Source organism: Branchiostoma floridae, chromosome 5 (assembly GCF_000003815.2).
Source record: "Branchiostoma floridae strain S238N-H82 chromosome 5, Bfl_VNyyK, whole genome shotgun sequence".
NCBI classification, from domain to species: domain Eukaryota; kingdom Metazoa; phylum Chordata; class Leptocardii; order Amphioxiformes; family Branchiostomatidae; genus Branchiostoma; species Branchiostoma floridae.
Genome location: NC_049983.1, coordinates 18,438,046 through 18,457,305, shown reverse-complemented (window position 1 = coordinate 18,457,305; position 19,260 = coordinate 18,438,046). Strand labels below are relative to the sequence as shown.

The 19,260-nt window shown below is 40.2% G+C and overlaps 1 protein-coding gene across 1 annotated transcript; it reads left to right on the top strand.

Moving 5' to 3' along the window:
- Positions 1–222: 222 nt before the first annotated feature.
- Positions 223–19,157, top strand: LOC118416880 (kelch domain-containing protein 10-like). The gene is made up of 9 exons (XM_035822159.1): positions 223–518; positions 998–1,219; positions 7,908–8,062; positions 10,103–10,239; positions 11,313–11,397; positions 12,504–12,597; positions 13,906–13,953; positions 14,262–14,401; positions 15,453–19,157. The coding sequence occupies exons 1-9, from the start codon at positions 377–379 to the stop codon at positions 15,663–15,665; spliced, it is 1,236 nt and encodes a 411-aa protein (XP_035678052.1). The 5' UTR covers positions 223–376; the 3' UTR covers positions 15,666–19,157.
- Positions 19,158–19,260: the final 103 nt, after the last annotated feature.

Here is a 19,260-nt window from a genome sequence, read left to right as displayed (position 1 = left end):
GGATGATTTGTACATGGCTTCAATATTTTCTATCCAAATATATATACAATCATCCAAATAGTTATTTTTAACTATTGAATAATATATAAATATAATATTTTTTACCTTTATTTGTAGCTTTATGTCTTTAATACTCTTATTTGTAATATTTATTATTTATAACACCCCTCAAAATTCCAATATTCTATGGACTATTCTATTTTCTGCCTGAGGGGGTTTACGGTGAAGTATGATTCATATTCGATGTCTCAACTGATGGAACATCCGTTAAAAGATAGGTGCATCAGCGGATGTCTCAGATTTCCATAAAAACACCGTCTAGTTCAAATTCACTGTCTGTGTAATCTTCAAAATCTTGTCCAAAATTTACGGAAACATGACCATGGACGGTCTAAAGGTCACTAGGGGTCAATCAGACGGGTCAACCAAAATGGCGGAGACGGATTGGGACAACAAATACTGCCCGATTTCAGTGAGAAAATTCGTGCGCTTAGACACCCCAACCAAAATTGGCGCTGGTGAGTGGATTAATTTTACAGTTTTAAGTACACACTGTCATTTATAGGTGATATTCTCTTGATTTTGTCGAGTTGATCGCAAAAGTTATGGACTGAAATTTGCATACAGCGGGCCTATCCGGTTCGCTGGATAAACAAAAGAAGTTGGAACTTAGATCCTTGGACGGCGCCTTTCAAAACTGTTTTAGTCAAAAGACCTTTGATACGCTTATAGATATCAACTGTTCACATGGTTATTGGCCCCTTTCCTATATAGACAATACACTGATCAGTTGGATCAACGCGCGTTGGCGCCGCACATCCTCCTTGTTTACCCGTAAATGTTTATCACTGTTGATCGCAGCTGTTTTGCATGACGTTTGCCGGGTCCCGTTTTTGGCATGTAATCAGCTTTTACAGAGAGGGCACAGCGATTAACGCTGCGTGCTACTGTGTTCCTTCATGTTACGCAATGCGTCTGACGACGATTTGTGTTCCAGGGACGGTGTTCCCCGCGGCCCGGAGCGGACACCGGTGTGTGGCGGACAACGGCAGTTTGTATGTGTACGGCGGGTATAATCCCGACTTCGAGGAGAACAATGGCACTGTCAATATGTACTATCCATTGTTTCGAGAACTCTGGAGGTATAGTTTTTCCTCAAACGCATGGACTAAAATGTCAACAGGAGGAAATTTCCCAACGGAGTTAGCCTCAATGTCCGGTAGGTAGTGTTCTATTAATTTATTTTTTCTGACAGGAAACATGCTGCACCCACTACCCATGTGTTGCGTCACATTCTTGACATGCAAATTATAGGCCTTGGGCAACATCTTGTTTATGTGGTCATTCATCAGATAGGGTGCTTCCTTTGTTATCCCCACATTCGTCATGGAATTTTTAGTCCACCGTCCTTGCTCTTGTCCTTCAACCAATCACCTTGCAGGATTTCTCCTTAGGATTTCGCGCTCGCCAAGGGGCATGTCAGTCACACCCTGTATCTGAACTGACAGTCGGATGAAGTACAAAGTGATTTATATTTTAAAGTGAATCTCAAACAATCCTGAGAACCGGTTCTATCAACAAGACCCAAAGCTTGTTTTGTAAATAAATGTGTTACAATATTTTCAACAGCACTCGGAAATCTCGCTATAATTGTATACCGTTACAGAAGTTGTTATCTGACCAAGATTTTGGGTAATTATATATCATTCCCTGTAATCTAACAAAAACGGCCGCCAAAACTAGTGAGCCATTATACTGTCACATTTTGGTGAAACAAGCTTTTTAGAAATCCTCTGCGCATGTAGTGTTATATCCTTGACCAGGCCAAGGTTTTGGCACATAGAATGTCCAAATGTCATTCATGGTGCTCAGCCTCATAATGTTAGAACTTAGATGGTTGGGAGACATGTGAAAATATCAAATTTCTATATTAGATCTTAGGGCAGACTGCAACCTCACCTCACCTCGCCTCACCGGTCCCATTGCAACAATGGGATGGAAAAACAAAAGCACTTGGTGTTCCAGTGTTAGTCACCATTTTATCCTACTCTTTACCTAGACTTTACCTTCCTTTACAAAGATACCTGCTCTAGAAAACTTGTAATACTAATAGTAATAGGCACCTGTTTAACCATTGCAAAAGGTAATATCAACTGGAACATGCAGTCAGTACATCACTGGCTTCAACGTTTGAAAATTTGAAGACAGGTTACGTTATGTTCTTTTCATCTGCTCGAAAAGTCTTTAGCAAACAAGCCTAGTTCCTAGGACAATATGGTATTATTCTGGGGAGTAAGGATGCTTTGCTGGTTGTAATAGGATGATCCTCAAACATTCTGATTAGTGACTGACAATATTTGACGTTAAGCTCCTACTGAAGTGATAATCCTCTTATCATCTCATCAAGAGTGATTTGCTTTAGTCTGCAAAATTCTGCTGCTGTCTTGTGTCCAGTTTTTTTTTAGTGCAGATGTAAGCATGATAGAATACCCCTTCTGCCTACAAACTCGTAGGGCCTCTTCTGAAGCATTCATCTCATGTACTGTAGCCTTTCTGAACAATCAGGACCTCTTTTAATCCAGCAACCCTTTTCTGTAGTCTGCTCAGCCAGTCCCGTGATTTCAAAGAGCCACACTCATACTGTGTTCTGCCGACCCTCTATTGATAGATGTGCTGACTCAGGCCATTCCTGTGTAAGTCCTGATGGCTCAGACCACTGGGGTCAAGCTGCAGCCTGTCCTTTGCGGCCCAGCCACCTTTTGAACGTAAAGTCAACACTGTATAAAGAACGAATTAGTGGTGGTTCTTGGTTGGCTGGACTTCCAAAGGTGCCCTTTCTGATAGGGTCAGACAAGGTTGACCAAACGTGAAGTCTGGGCTAAAGAAAAGCAACTTGCAGCTGCAGCCCCCTCCTGCACTAATGATTGGGCCATTCTCCATGGCTGTCCCAGGTGTGAGGGTATTTGTCATTGGAAGGGGAGGGGGGCTCCCTGACAAACCTCAAGGCCAGTGTAGGCTTGTGGACATGCAAAGAAGCTTTAGAAAATTGCATGTACAGTCATGATATGCAATGTTCATGCATTACCCATGAGAACATAGATGTCACAATATGCTGTAAGAATTGGTAGCTTTTGGCAATAGAACTAGTAGTACTGGTGATGATTGAACATCATATAACTAATTTCAATGGTAGATGTATTTGCTGCCATTCTTCATTATTTATGTGTCGTCCATTGATGCTGATAAACCCAAGCCAGAGCCTATGGATAGCACAATAGTGTTAGTGTTTAGTACTTGTTACTACATCGTCATGACATTGTATGCGCATAAGACAGGAACATATGATCTTAGAAGTACATGTACATGCAGTTCAGCTTCAGAAACAAACAGTTGAGACAAGATCATCATTTGTCATGGTCTACCAAAATTGATGTGTTCACCTCAACCTTTATGAAAAAAACAAAGACAGCATATGGAAGGAAATGAGAGCTCACACATACCTGAGATTGGCTGTATGTTTCATACAATCCTCCAAGTCTAAACACTTCATGCCTTCAAAGTTTTGGAAATGAATCCCAAAATATTCCAATGATAATCAGCCTCAGTACTCATAATTTGGGTACCTACTGGCTGGCAAAATACACCTGGTGATTATAAGAAACATTTACTGTGTAAAATACTGTAAAATACTGTAAAACTATCCGCCTCAAATTCAAGACACACTGAATATGCTTTCCCAATCTATTGCTACTGTACTAAAACACCGCAAAAATGTCCTTTTTTCTCCATGAAGTAAACGACTGGAAAATCAAATAGATTTATGATCAGACCAGTAGTGCTAGATCCTCTTGTCTAGACATAGCAAGAAGAGGAGGCCTGGTCATGCCACTTCCGGCTATATTCTGTTGATTGTTTACTGTATTTACTTTATTCATAGACCACTATTGGTATATCTGTATTTATGCAAGGTTCTTCCAGGCCATAGTGCACAGACATGGGTCCACATGAATTTATAAATAGATGGATGCCAAATCTCTGTACTAATTTTTTTTCAATTTCAAGATAGAAACACGAGTACCATATTAGGTTTTGAGGAATATTTTCTTGCCCCTATTGTTGCAGAATTTATAATATTCAAAGGGCAATTGCAGTGAAACCTTTTGATACGGTATCTTCATTTATAACTATAATTGTAATAGAAGTTTTGCATGCATGGGATATGACTCTAATATCACTATTGGAAATGTGTCATTTCAATTTGCAAATATTCTAAAATATTTCCAAAACTGTCCTTGGTATTACAACATTTAGTACCATTAATGGTAGGGTGAGGATGATACAGTGTCTGTGGAGGAATGTAATGGATGTAATCTCCTCCCCAGGGTAGTTTGCTGTCCTTTGACATGATTGATGACAGCAGAGGTGAAAGGTCAACCATTATAGCCCTCCATTTGTATGAAATACACACCAGAACCTAACTGTCTGGTACCCAGGTCCGTTTGTCAGTCAGTGAAGCTCACATTTTCAGCCTTAGCCCAAGCACATGGGGTCACCCCTAGACTCTTTAGGATAAATGAGTTGGGTTTGTTTATGTACATGTGCAGAGGTTTGATACCTGAGGATAATGTCTGATGAAGCCTCCTCTTATAGTTATAAGCCGTAAGCTTTATGTCACTATCTGAAATGACAAATGCAGTTCCTTATAAGGTGTTCTAGCATCCTTGGTTCGAGCTGTGGTCGATCCAGGAATCAAACCACCGCCCATGGATCCATGGAATTTGACCCGTACAGAATAGCAGGATTACACTAACTTGCCAGCAAAAATACTTGATTATTGGATGTTGAGGTGAAATTACTAGTAATCAACTATACTTGTACGTCTCTATAAAACTCTAGTTCGCTAAAACTCTAGTTCAATAATAAAAGAGATTTCACTGAACACTGTTGCAGACTGAGGCTAGTACCTCTAGCCAATGGTACTGAGCCAAAAAGCCCTCATGTGAAGCTGAAGTTCCACTTGACCATGACTGTCTGAATCTGATGCACTACCTGGCTAACATCCCAGATTTCAGGATGATATCGACCATGACCACTGGCAGTCACCATTCACATACATCTTCCAGGAAATTGGAATTTTTGCGTCTCATTCAAATGTTCCCAACAGCATACAGTCAAACCTGCCCAAGACGACCACCCGGGGGACCGGACAAAAACGGTCGATTTGGACAGGTGGTCGCTGAGAAGAGTATCGACTCAAAACATGCCCTATGCAAAGTAAAACGGTTTCCGTTGTGTTTAATGGCAAATAGCAAGCACACTGCACGTACGCAAATTTAGCGAGGTATTTAATGTCAAATACAACACGCACACTGTAAATTGTAAATTTAACCCCAGCTTTTATACGATACAGTATAATATTTGTACACTAACGTTTTAGACAGTAAGGGAACTTTGATGCTGTCAGTAACCATACAAGCCTTTATGCGTCGCTGTGTTCTTGATCGCCGTATCTGAAATAACTACGGTGCACCTTTCGAATTCTATGCCCGGTACGTCCCAATAGCGTACTTACCCAAGGGTGAATTTACAGTACAGTTGGACAAAAGCACTCACACAGATCTTTCTTTAAAAGGTATGAGCTACACAGATCTTTCTTAGAAATTTTCTCCCATATCACAGTAGACTGCCCCATTGACCCACCCATTGACCGCCAAAATCTTTATTCTAAACATAACATCGTAATGGCAGTCAAAATCCGACGCAAACTGGTCGATTTCGGCACAAAATCGAGCTAGTTATCATCAAAAATCGATGAAAACCTCAATTTTGAAAATGATGCGGTCGTTAAGGGGCCCAATTTGGGCCGGTCGCGGTCGCGTTGGCCAGGTGGTCGTTGAGAAAAGGTTGCTTAATGCTTACGTCAATAGGACAAAAAATCGGGACCGAGAAAAAGCGGTCGAAATGGCCAGGTGGTCGCTGAGAAGAGGTGGTCTTGCTAGAATTAATGTGTTTAGGTTGGCTATATGACCAGACAGTCTCCATTTTGAATAGATCTGAGTGTTCTAACATACACTGATACAGTGCACCATATTGTACTGCCAACTGTACCATGTAAATCTCTTCTGGTTGTGTCAGCTGACACTGTCAGCCAGTGGAACAACAACAGTGCCTGTAAAATTACACGGGAGATATGCCATGTAATCAGCTCTGCCTGCCAAGTGCTCTTACGTAAATCGGTTATAATAGTGGTTACTCCTGTGGTGGCACATTTTTTTCTAGCTGTGGTATCCAAAGGTATTATTATATAGTACTTTTTGCTGGACTGGAGTTTCTTCTGTCCTCTCTACAAATTTCTTCAGTTCAAGGTAGCTACCATCCTTGGCCTTACTGAGGCAAATGACAGACTGAGATACATATGAGGACTTGGCTCCATTTTGGGTACGAAGTATGCAAGGACAAGTACGTCCCAGAATACAGAGTGCAGTATATAAAGCAGTTGGCTTGATCTCTAAGGTCACAAGGAATAATGATGCCAAGGCAAGGTTCCATTATGTCCTTACATGGATGCAACACAACCCAACTAAGAAGTGGTGAGGCCACACCTAGTTAACTGAATGGTTCTTGAATTTCAAACATATAATGTTATGCTTATATCTTGAAAAACTTTAAGAAAACAAAGCCGGAAGATCAGATTTAATGTCATGCCTAGTTTTTATGGACTGAATAAAGGCATTTCCAGCTCCTTGCCCTCTGTTTTTATGATGTGTGCTTGCTACATTCAATTCCAAATGTCAGAGATCTAAGTAAACGCCTCGTCATGGCCTTATCAGGAGACTGTAGCAGTGTCACATGTTGTGTGTTTGAATTTTGATGTTTTCATTAGAAAGTACTAGTGGATACATGTAGGTGTGTCAAATAACGTCAGTTGTTTAAGGTTGAAGGCTGTCTTGTTACACTTTATTTTATTTATTTCTAATATTTGTATCCTCAGTTAGGTTAGGTTTCAGTATCTGGCTAAGCTCAATCTTCGTATATTGTATTGCATCAAGTTGTATCTGTCTGTGCGACTTGTTTACCTCCATGTTAATAAAACATACAATTTATTCGTTCAATATTCTAAGATTGTTACACCGAGAACAAAATGCATTTTCCTAGGTTCTTAGAATGCTAGGGAAACCGCGGCTGTATTAAAGAGAACCTATATCCTCAATAGAAAAAAATGAAGTTTTGGTTTGGTCTTTCATGAGTGCACCTTGCTCCACATAGTTATTCCTATGGCATACCGAGATTGGTACACTCTTCAGTGTATCCTTGTAGGAGCTGTCAATGCAATTAACAAGAGTTGCTCATTCAAGAGCACCTGCTTGTGTCGCAGCGTTACCTAATGTTACAGGCGTGCTGCTCATCAAAGCACTCAATCTAATCAACTAAGTGCCTCTCAGGCTTGAAAGATTCAGGAGATGGGCTGTGTTTTCTAATGCCTCATGGGGTCAAGGGTCAAAATCTGACATGTAGGGCTCTCCCATCTGAAAAGGTGTGTGGGGGTGGTTAATCTCCAAGCAGATCATACAGTAGCATAAGATAGTATCAAAAGCTGGCAGAGGACTGAAGCTGGCTTAGGAGTGTGTTTCTCTACCAGGTAACATGGCAAATGGACACCTCTTGACTACATTCCTTGGCCAGTTTGGTACTACCTTATGCCATTGTTGGATCCGCTTGGAGTTTAGGGGGTGCTAGATTTGTAAGGAAGCTACTTGCAATCATATCTTTATCCTTGAAACATTTTATTGTTTCAGTTCTTCTACAAGTCAAGAGGCTGAAAAATACTTTTTCACACTTCTGTTATACTGTATTTCAAAGAGAAATTTAAGCAATGTTTTTGATTTATCCTCATCTTTTGTCCGCAGTGCTCCTTCATGGTAAGAATCTGGTGGTGTTCGGTGGGACAGGGGTGCCGTTTGGCGACACCAACAGTAACCGTATCAGTGTGTGCAATCTGGAGAGGAAGGAGTGGTGTGAGGTCAGCACATCAGGAGAACTACCTCAAGCCATATATGGGCAGGTAAGGGGACACTGGAGACCTTTCTATTGCCTGCTGGGAGATTCAGAGCATTATGGGTAGAGCAGTAGGTGCACGAAATTATGACAATTCATGTCTGGTCTATGTCATTTGTTTGCCTCCTGTATTTACTATTAGCCATTATCTACTTTAGGTCCCCACAAAGTCCAGCATGTGATTTGAGATTTGAGAAAATGTCTATGTGAAACAGCTACTCTATAACTACAAAACCCATGATGCGCAACAAGATTATGATTCTGAATACTAGTAAATTTAAACTGTTATTTCCAGCATAAGAAATTGGACTTACCCCAATCTTACATTCTACAGAATTGCAGTACAGCATGTAAGTAGTAAGCTACCTCCTATTTAAAGTACATTCAACAGCTCCTAGGAGATTACAATGACCAGATCACCGCAAAGCAGATTCGCCACCTAGCTGCTGACAGAAGGTCTTGGAAGAAACTTACAGTCGCCTGCGCCGCAGCCGACCAATGATGATGATGACAGCATGACTTGACCATGACTTCACTGCAAAAACATCCTTTTTCCTATCACCATATGCATGAAAGTGAATGAATTTAAGTAAGTAACGTTAGTTCACCTTTATCTGCGGAGTAACCTATATCCGTTGTATCAAGGAGCTTTTATCAGGAGGAGAGAGCAAGAATTTTTTTCCATTCAGCTATGTTCGTAGCGGGCGACAAAATTTGATTAACACCCACGTGTCAAAAACCCGCATCTACATACATTTCACCCACGCAAGCTTTTGTTTTCCCTTTGTTTTGTGGTCATTCATGGTGGGGCGGCCTGGGGATACAAACATTGTGTGTAGCGATCTGATTTTTGCGATTTTGTCGACGATGTTGAACAGAAGAGTAACTTCGGAATACATACAGCGGCGGCAATATTCTCTCTGACTGAGGGTGAAATTTCAAAGCCATACGGCGACCGGACAGCGCCGCCGCTCGGGTACGGGCTAAGCCTATAAAAGGCAAAATTGTCTGAGGCAAAGTCTACGAAAAAAACTGGTAATATTCCTACAATTAATGATGACTGTGAAAAACCTGACTCAATGATCACAGGAACCAAGTTTTTTTAAAGTATGCAACAGATATATTTCATAAATCGATACAAATACAAAGTTCAAAATTATGCCTGGAGAACTCAAGACATTATATACGAAAACCCGATCGTAACGAAAACCATGAAAACTATGCTCTCCCGCCTTACCTTCACCTTATTCCAGGCCCGATGTATCCTCTAAAAACACGGGTGGTTCGACAAAAATGAGCAAGGTTCGACCAACAGTGAACACGCCATTTTACCGAGCACATCATCAACAGTTACGAAAAAATATCAGCTAAATGAAGAAAAACGTCATATTTTTTTAGTAGCCATCTGAAAATACATGTGAAAATTCATAATTCTATCGCAAGAAAACAGACCTCGATCCGCGAAAATAGGCCTAAACTGGCCCATGTTTGTTGTACGGCGAAGAGAAACATATCAAACTGTCCGCCATTGTGCGCTCTACCGCAAGATGACGTAGTCACATGCCTGCCGAGTTTTCCAAATAAGGGAATCGTCGGAAACCTGACCCACTTCGCCTCTTGCCGATCGGGCTTCGGGCTGGCTCGAGGGCTATGACGTAATGGCGTGGCTCATTAGCATAGAAACCGTGCCAACCGGCGCTACGAACATCAGATCAGACGGGCGCCGCGCAGGGCAGTAAACAAAGCCGGCGCTGCGGGATTTAACGGGCCAAACAAAGCCGCACAGCGGGCGGGTAACTTCATACTCTCTCCTCCTGATAAAAGCTCCTTGGTTGTATTTAAAAAACACGGTATTTAGGGATATCAAGTCCATGGATGGTAGCTTCAAATCGCAATATTTTCCAATTATTACAGTTTGAAACCATTGTTTGTCGACTTGATATCCCTAAACACTATGTTTTTAAATACAATGGATATAGGTTACCCCACGGATAAAGGTTAAAAAGCATTATCTGTTTTATATATTGTGTGATGCCTATGTTTACAGGCTATGGTGACGTGTAGCGGTTTCCTGTACGTGTTTGGAGGGACGACAGGTTTCGAGTACAACTCTGACCTGCACAGGTTACACCTGAAGGACTGTGTGTGGGAGAAACTAGAGGCACACAAGCCACCATCAGGAAGGTCAGGGTATTAATTTTATGGTTCAGAAGTTTTGATATATATAGACCTCTGACATTGTGATTTAAGACTTCATGTATGTATTCGTGTGTAAGTCTGACCTGTTTTGAGTGGATGTTATTGTATCTGTTTATGTATTTGTATATATTGTATGCCTTCTTATTTGTATGAGCCCTCAAAGATTAGCTCAATCTGAGCTAAAGGGTATCTCAATAAACTCTAAACTCAAGGGTCGCAGTCTTCCTAGGACACAAGTTTATGTCTAACTTCAACATTAATAGGTCGTTGCAGGTCTCTTGGGCCCCTATCATATGTATTTGAACAAGGCCTCTCAACCTTCTCCAGACCATGGTTAGGACTTAGGAGTGGTTGACCATGGTCGCGAGCAATGTCATCTGTGCTTGGCAGTTGGTCATTGAGGTTGCCCACTGGTCTTTAATGGTCATCTGCACCAGCTGGGTATAAATCTTCAGAGATCAAAGCCAGGAAACTCAAAGTTGTTCTATTTGGATGCAGACTACTCCCAACCTAGTGGTGCCCTTGGTTAGCAGTTGGTCTGGAGCAAACTACTAGCCATGGGAATGTCCTGATTAAGTGATGACAGGAGCTTTAAATTTGAGCATGATGAAGTTGGCAACTCTAAATCCTTACTGGCAGCCTGATAACTGCATGCTGGAAGTTAAACCTTATAGTACGGACCTCTCATGTCAAAACTCGTATAAACATCATATCAAACAATAGTTTGACAGTTGTTGAGGTAACTTTTGCTGTTGATGAAGTTTGATGGAATTGACTGATCCCATTACCCCGCCCATCTCCATTAAATGATCAGTTCAGTTAAGTTCATCCTCGTAAGAGGTGTCATTAAATCATAGAAATCAATCAATCAAAAAATGCAAAACACAAAATTTAAAAATGCAAATTTTTGATGGACATGCCATTCTTTCGTTGGTTAACTGATACTTGCCATGCTATCATTGGCTAAACTGTTGATTGTGAATGTGATGTTTGATTGAGTGTCAGGATGGGTCCCCTGTCCTTGGTGCTGATCAGCCTTCCCCTGTCTTGTGTTTCAGATACCGACATGAAGTAGCGTATGATGACAATAGATTGTACGTGTTGGGAGGGGGAACCTCTTGGGTCTGCTACTCATTCGACCAGGTAACCCTTCATTAATATTTTGATTTATTTATCAAATAATAGCAGTGTTGGATATCAACAATGACAATGACAATGATGTTTATTGCATGTTCATGCCCCAATGGGGCTAAATGCATTAAGTTTGATAAAGTTAATAACAACAAATAAACAATGATAATAATTCATCAACAATATAATATTAATTGATGTCGTATGAAATAAATTCTATTATCATATAGCCAGGCGCCGCGGACCAATCAGAAGGCCCTGTTCCACGTTGGTTATGACGCCGTAATACTTAGATTCCCACCAGCCCGGCGTGTATCGCCCTTCTGATTGGTCAGAATGAATCGACACCGGCACCGGTGTCGATTTGCATCGACACCGGCACCAGTGTTGATGCAAATCGGCACCGGTGCCGGTGTCGATTCATTCTAACCAATCAGAAGGAGCGATACACAAAGGATATGAAGGCATTGGCCAATCAAAAGGAGTGAGACATATTCCAGAGCAGAGGGAATAAGTACATACTGCAAGAAGAGGGGAATGGCTCCTTCTGTTAACATTGATAATGTTTTGTTCTAAAGAGCCAAAGACTACAATGTTTCGAAAATTTTCTGTGGGAATTTTGGTTTCAAAATGCAATCTGTAATTTCCTTTTAAATGTATGTACCAAAGAACAAATTCGACAAAGGAATTCACACGTATGGTACCAAGGGATCTATGCGTCATACAGGAGTTTGTAAGTTTGGGTAGGCTATATGATAATAACGTTGATAACCCGCCTGTTCCTCGGTGTACATGGTGTCATAACGCCTGGTCCTTTGCTATAACCACCTCATAAAACCACCTCATTCGCTTTGCTCACTCGGTAGTTTTATTCGGTGGTTATAGCAAAGGACCAGGCATTATGACACCATATACACCTCGGGGCGGGTCATTAACCCTTAATTATAATGACTGATATCATAAATTATGAACCCTTGCACAGAATAACGAAGGGTCGATTTGAGTTACAGACAGAAGTAAAAGAGTGAAAGAAAGCAAAAATGCAATTTTAAATGAGAGCCTTACATATGTAAAGTAGGGAGATGTATAATATCTAATTGTTTTTCCATTTTTACCAGATCCCGGCTTATAATTTCTCGACCCGTGACTGGGAGGAGATGCCGTGCAGACCGTCCGCACGCCCCAGGGAGAGACCACAGGACAACGCAGCTGGTACACAGCTTCGTTTTTTTCTCATTTTTCTCTTTTTTTTTTAGATTTTATTCTGGGTGGACCACCTACTCTGTCTTAGTGGTAATCGTCTTAGTAGCCAGGGGTGAATTGTAAGTAGCTTATAATTGGTGGGTCTGAATTAAAAAGGTCAGTAATGTCAGCCTTTCAGCACTCTGGTGACCTCAATACAACAATAGTTGCCCCAGGTGTGGCCATTGGACTGTAAGGTTGTAATCCACTCACACCCGGAAGGACACCTAGTTCTTTTGATAATTGTGGCGGGTCCTTTAGTCTTTTGATGTGTGGCTTGACTCAAACACAGAACCTACATTTAACATCCTCTCCGATATTCTCTATACCTCCATCCCATGTACCACCTGTATAGTTGTGCCCTTGTTATAGTCATAGTGATTTCAGGAAGTATTGTGAAAGTACTTTGTAATTACATGTACTGGTAAAAGCTATGTGACTGGCCTTTGCAACAAGTTCTGATGGAAGTGCTAGAAAACAGGAAAGCTTTGCTACCGAATGCTTGATAGTAATGTGATCTCACTGTCATCATAGTTTGTGTCAAGACAGTCTAGTTTACGGTAAATCTGTTTACTTTTGCAGTAGTTTTCAGACGTATTCCACAGTAGCAGGAAAAATTTTTTTTTTGCTGTGTCTTAAATCTGAAGTTAGACCAATTCTGTAGTACAATTTTACTGTGGCGATATATATTTACTGCTCAAAGGCCAGATGTTTTCATCTGCTTGGTTGTGAATAATGGAGGAACCTGAAAGATCTCTCAGACAACAATTTTTCCCCAAAGGCCACCCCTGTCCATAAAATCATCAACTGACCATGTTAGGAAAATGGCATCCTGTCATGCATGATTTATATGGCTTCAGGACTTTTGCTGGGCCTTTCTAACCTAATCCATTAGTAGTTTTACTGTCATTAAGGTGTAAACACTGCCATCAAAGTCAAGTGTTCTGATGTACCGTTTCCCATAAATAGAACATGTGAAAGTCATGAATCATGCAGGTTTTGAGCTGTGTAAAATCAGCCATGAAAAATAACATGTCAGTTTGGATTTGTTAGTGTTATAGTGGCATTTTAGTCTGGAGTACAGCAATCCCCAGCTGAAGTAAGCAGTCATGTATGATCCCTTGGGATGTTAACTCTGCCTACGGCCATCTGACACAGTTCTAATGGACTCCTAATTACAGTGCCACTCACATTGGATATGTCAAGTCGGTGTCACCGTATTCCAAATGTGCAGGTGTTTGTGCAAATGTTCTAACCTGTGTTTTTGTTCTTTTGCAGGCTATCCATCTGCGAGAAGATGCCACAGCTGTGTCCAGTATAAAAATGGTGAGCAATTTTTTTTGACAAAGGTTGTTGGACACGGAGCTGGAAGTTGGACACGGAGCTGGAAGTAGTTGCTGTGCAATAAGCCAGCTCATGGTTTGAACTGCACATGTGCAATGTCTAAGGTCTTGTTTAGACCATGTTTGATGCATGTCCATTGTGTTTTGTTAATCTCAGGTGCCTTCAGCTTTGACATACATGTATTACCCACAATTTAACACACGGAGTACAAACCATGAACTGGCTTATAACGTCCTGTAAATTCAGAAACAACTTCTGAGATGTAATTTTAGTGTTTGATGTGCCCTCAGCCGTGTACATCTGCGGAGGCTACAACGGCTGGCAGATATTTGATGACATCTGGAAGCTGGCGCTGGACACCATGCAGTGGACAAAACTACCAGCCACCATGCCTGAACCTGCGTATTTTCATGCTGCTGCCATCACGCCGGTAAGTACTGTTTGTTCATTTTTTGCAGGGACCTACCTGTAATTTTTGCATGAGGGAAAAGGAGAATTTTGCAGTGATTTAAGTTTGAAACAACCCTGTAAAATCAAATTGGTTAATCACTGTATAACGATGTTGCAGTGGAGGAGTCACTGCTATCACTGTGAAAATAAAACCATTGCTGCAGCAACATTTCAAGTTTGCTCAATATTTGATCATTCAATGATAAAACGAAATTGTTGTCTACCCATGAGTTGTCGATTCTGATTGGTTGATTGTAGGTGAAAAATTGCTTCCAGTCAGTCATTCCAGATGTGATCCACATCCTCTCTTTCATATGGTTCAACACTTTACAGACATGGCTCTCCAGTCTAGTTCAGTGTGTGCTTCAGTATAAAAAACCTTCAACTTGATAGGGTCAACGGCCTGCACTTACTTCAGGCTTGCCCTGTCAAGGGGTTGCTGAAGCATGGGGATACATTTTCTGTATAGGTCATTTGTATTTAAGAACCACTTAATATTTTTACACTCAATTCAATGTTTCGACCTTGACTTCTCAACACTGCAGCAGCAATACCTTGCTGCAGTGCAAAGTAGAGGCAGTTAGTATTGCCCCAAGGAAGTACTAGTATTCCCCAAGCAGAGGTTGGGTCATGGTCGCTGCTACTAACGTTACCCCCTGTGATGTACCCTCTGCTTGGAGAATACTGAGGAAGGTGACAGGCAGTCACCAAAACAATGTTATCCAGTGATTTAACGCTAGTTAACCTTTACTCACTGGGTAACCTATGTCCATCGTTTAAAACAAAAAACGGATGTCAAGTTGACAAATGGTGGTTTCATACTGCAATTATTAAAAATACATATTAAAAGTATTGTAGTTTGAAATTGTATATGCACTAGTATATCCCTAAATGCCCTGTTATTAAAATACAACAGGTTATAGGTTGCCCGGCGGATTAAGGAGAACTGGCATTACCAACATGATGACACAGATATGTCTTTTCCAATCCAAGTGGGCAATTCCTAACCCTTTTACTATCATTATTTACAGGCTGGCTGTATGTATGTTCACGGCGGCGTGGTCAGCATCGAGGAAAACCGGCGGACGTCGTCCCTGTACAGAATCTGGCTGGTCCTGCCCAGTCTACTGGAGCTGACCTGGCAACGGGTCAACGACCTCATCCCTAACCTCCACAAGATGTCCCAGGATTCCCTGCACTCTATAGGACTGCCTCCTCAGCTCATGGACAGGCTGAAACAATAGCGCTAGACTGTGTCGTGTGAAAACAAGTTTTAGTTTCATCATCTCATGTCATTAAGTGTTGTCAGTTCATTCTAGAGCATGTGTGCAAATGTAGATATTAATCACCTGTCAACAGTTATGAAATGTTAGTAAAGTAACTCATATAGTGACAAATTAAAGTCAAACGTGTAAAAAAGTACCTGCATGTCCATGGCTGCTGTTTATGGTGTATATTATAGAGGACTCTGCATTGAATTGCTCATTGCCTTCAGGTATATCTTTATCATAGTGTTATGATCTTGATAACAAAAGGGAATAAGCAGAAGATATTCAACTTGAAATCAAAGTCTTGCTTCTTGAGTTCTGGAGCTTTTGCTCGAAATACTACTTGATCCAACAAACTGCAGATATATGCTGTACTATACCCTCTATCTTGTAGAGATGTACATGTGTCAGGGAGCAAATTCTGCTGGATGGGTAGAGATCCCAGTCAGACTAATCTTTTAAAGATATTCAGTTAAAAGACAGTCAGAACATTTCAACTTTGATTCATGTCACTTTAGATTAAGGGATTGAATGAAAGATTTAGCCTTTATTTGATGAGGATTCGCCAATTCTACCAGATCACAGTCTATACCCAGGTACATGCTTTCCTATACATACATGTGTAACATTAAGCTATGTTGATGCCACTTGGACTTGCCACAAAGTTCTGTTTACATTGAGCATCTGGTTACTTCAGGGTGATAAAGTTGTCTCTGGTCTGTGCTGGTCACATAGTGGAAAACAAGAAATCAAAGATCTCACATCTTCAGGAAATATTTTTATTATGTCATACACTGTCATACACTATTATCACACTGATTTAGAAAATGCATTTTTCTGCTGGCTGTCATATGGGAACAGTCATGCATATAGCTGGAAAGTGAAGACAGGAAATGAGATAACCTATTCTTGGACCTTCGACCTAACTTCCTCCAAGTGTCCCCATGTGCCAAGCACATGATAACCAGCTGAAGGCTTTAAGACACATATAGAGACACGCCCCAAACAAACCATACATGGTGGTAATAACATTGACAGTGATGTTTTTTTAAGAAAGGATAGAGTGAGGTTTTTTTTACATCACCTTTGATGCCAGCAGCACTTACACTAGTGGTAAAAAGTTGCTGGTCACCAAGTTGAACTTGACAGGCTTACATAAGGAGACACAATGAGACAATAGTCTAGAGATGATTCATTACATTTTCATTGTAAATAAGCTCTCTATCAGTCATCTCAATCCATGCTACAATAGACAGCACAATCAATACTGTATATCTACTTTATTTTGTGTTGTTCAGTTCGTATACCTATTTTGTTTTGTGTTGTTCAGTGCAGTTTTGTGTTGTAGTTGAAAGAAAGAAACCAAACCAAACTGATGATTATTTACAAAGCAGTTCACAGCTATGAAAGTACTGCATGCATCAGTTTGTTACAATGAGTGCACACATTGGTCTACATTTCTTAAATCAAACATTTATGATTAGAGTGCTAAATGTTATCACTGAGCTGGAAGTACTGAAAGTCTTGAAATGTTAACGGTCATTTTATTCTTTGTTGACATCACAGCAAATTCATGACAGCAAATATGCATTTCCAATATGTTTAACTTACTATATTACAGAATTGTTTCAACAGCAAACTTATAATGGGGCAAAAGCCTACTGGAAAAAAAATAAGTCCCTCAAGAAATTGAATTGACAGTACATGTATCCGGAAATAATTGTATTTTCTGCAACCTGCTTGACAAATGTGAATGTTGCTATGCCATGCCATTGTCATGTTTTGCTTAATCAATATGTAATTTGCCAGAGCTTCTAGGTAGATTTTGTACCATTGTAAAAATCACCTAGTGTCTGGAAGTGATTGTTATCATTTGTTGCAACCTGCTTTCCAAATGTTGTAAATAATGCCATGCCATTCTCATGTTTTGCTTAATTATAATATGTAATGTGCCTGAGCTAATAGTTAAATTCTTGTACACGTAGTGTGAAAATGACCTAGTGCTTTAGTTAATTTGTTTATCCTGTTTTCGTGTTGCTCACATTGAATGAGTAATCTTTAGGCCTAGCTGTTTACCAAGAGTCAGCTCATTTTCCTACGCAGAGGGACCACAGTCATGTCAAAACTACTTGTGGTCACAGACAGTTGGGGACCTGGCGTAGGAGGATGGAGTCAGCTATGATGGCTAGAAACAGGTAGCCTAGCATGTAGTATACTGGCTTTGTTGAATTATCAAAATCATTTGACCTGTTGACCACTATGTAATTTCCAAGACTGTATGATAAGAGTGACGTTACAAGCTTTTGCTTGTCTGCTGGCTGGCTGTGCTTCTACATTCGATTTTAATTTTGTGACATAAGACTGAACTGTACAAAGTCATGCAACATGTCTTATAAATTACTGAAGAATGACTGAGTGAAAATTTCATGATCAAGTTTAACCATATGCTTGCAAGTAGAGAAGGAAACTGAAGATAGTCAGATATGACTAATATTCCTTTGCTTTTAATATCCCAAAGTTTGGTTTTGAGATAAAGCTACATAAAATGCACTGGAGGAGGAAAATGGCTAAGAAACTTTGGAGAAGAAATTTGTATTTCTGCAAAATGCTCCATTGAATGAAAACACTCTTTAAATTCATTTAGTCCATGTCTTAGGAACCTTTATGTTTGTCCTTTTGTATAACAAGAAAATGTTCAGAGAATCTTTAACAACCATATCAGCTTATTTAAATGGCTGTAATGTGTGGCTTTGGTAGCACATGTAGTCCAAGTATTACCCCTCCTGTTTGCGACAGTCACACTCCCTTTCCACTCAAGGCTGCAACTACTGAACAACCACTGAGCAACCAAAGATTGCATGAGATGCATTAATTGTTTTTACGTTGTGTGTTTGTTGTCTTTTGAATCAAATTTTTGCATCATATTGAAGACTTGAAATCAAGGTTGGTTACATGAATCCAGTTTTGTTTTCTGTACAGTTTGTTCTGTGATTGCTGTCCAGTGGAAAGTGGGCTTAACTTACTGACCCAATGTCAAATTCAAGTCACAGGCCCAGGAGTGTTGTTCTTTTATCATTTCTTGTGAGCTTTATTTGGGGTAACATCACAAACAGCAAAAACAGTAGCATGTGGTAGTTATGACAAAAAGACTTGTACATACTGATTTATGTTCAAGATAAGACCTGATCTTAGGGACATACATTGTATTTGAGCAGGATTTTCATTTTTCATCCAGATGCTTTTCATGATTTCAAAGCAGAATTGAGGAATCTTCTGTACATGTACATTAAGTGTTTAAGTTGAATTAATGATATGATGTATACAGGGACTGAAAAAAAGAAGATATGCAGCTATTTCATGTTAACATTTCACTTGCTGTATGAAACTTTGAAAGTAACAAAAACATCTGTACCATTTGAAATGTTAAGTCATTATGGTATATTACTTTTTGCCATTCTTAGGAATTGGTCTTATCTCCTGAATCATTTCACATATAGAGCATATACAGTATATAGATTAATCTATAGTGCTGCTGTATTTTAGTGTGTAAACCCTTGAATAAATTATCCCA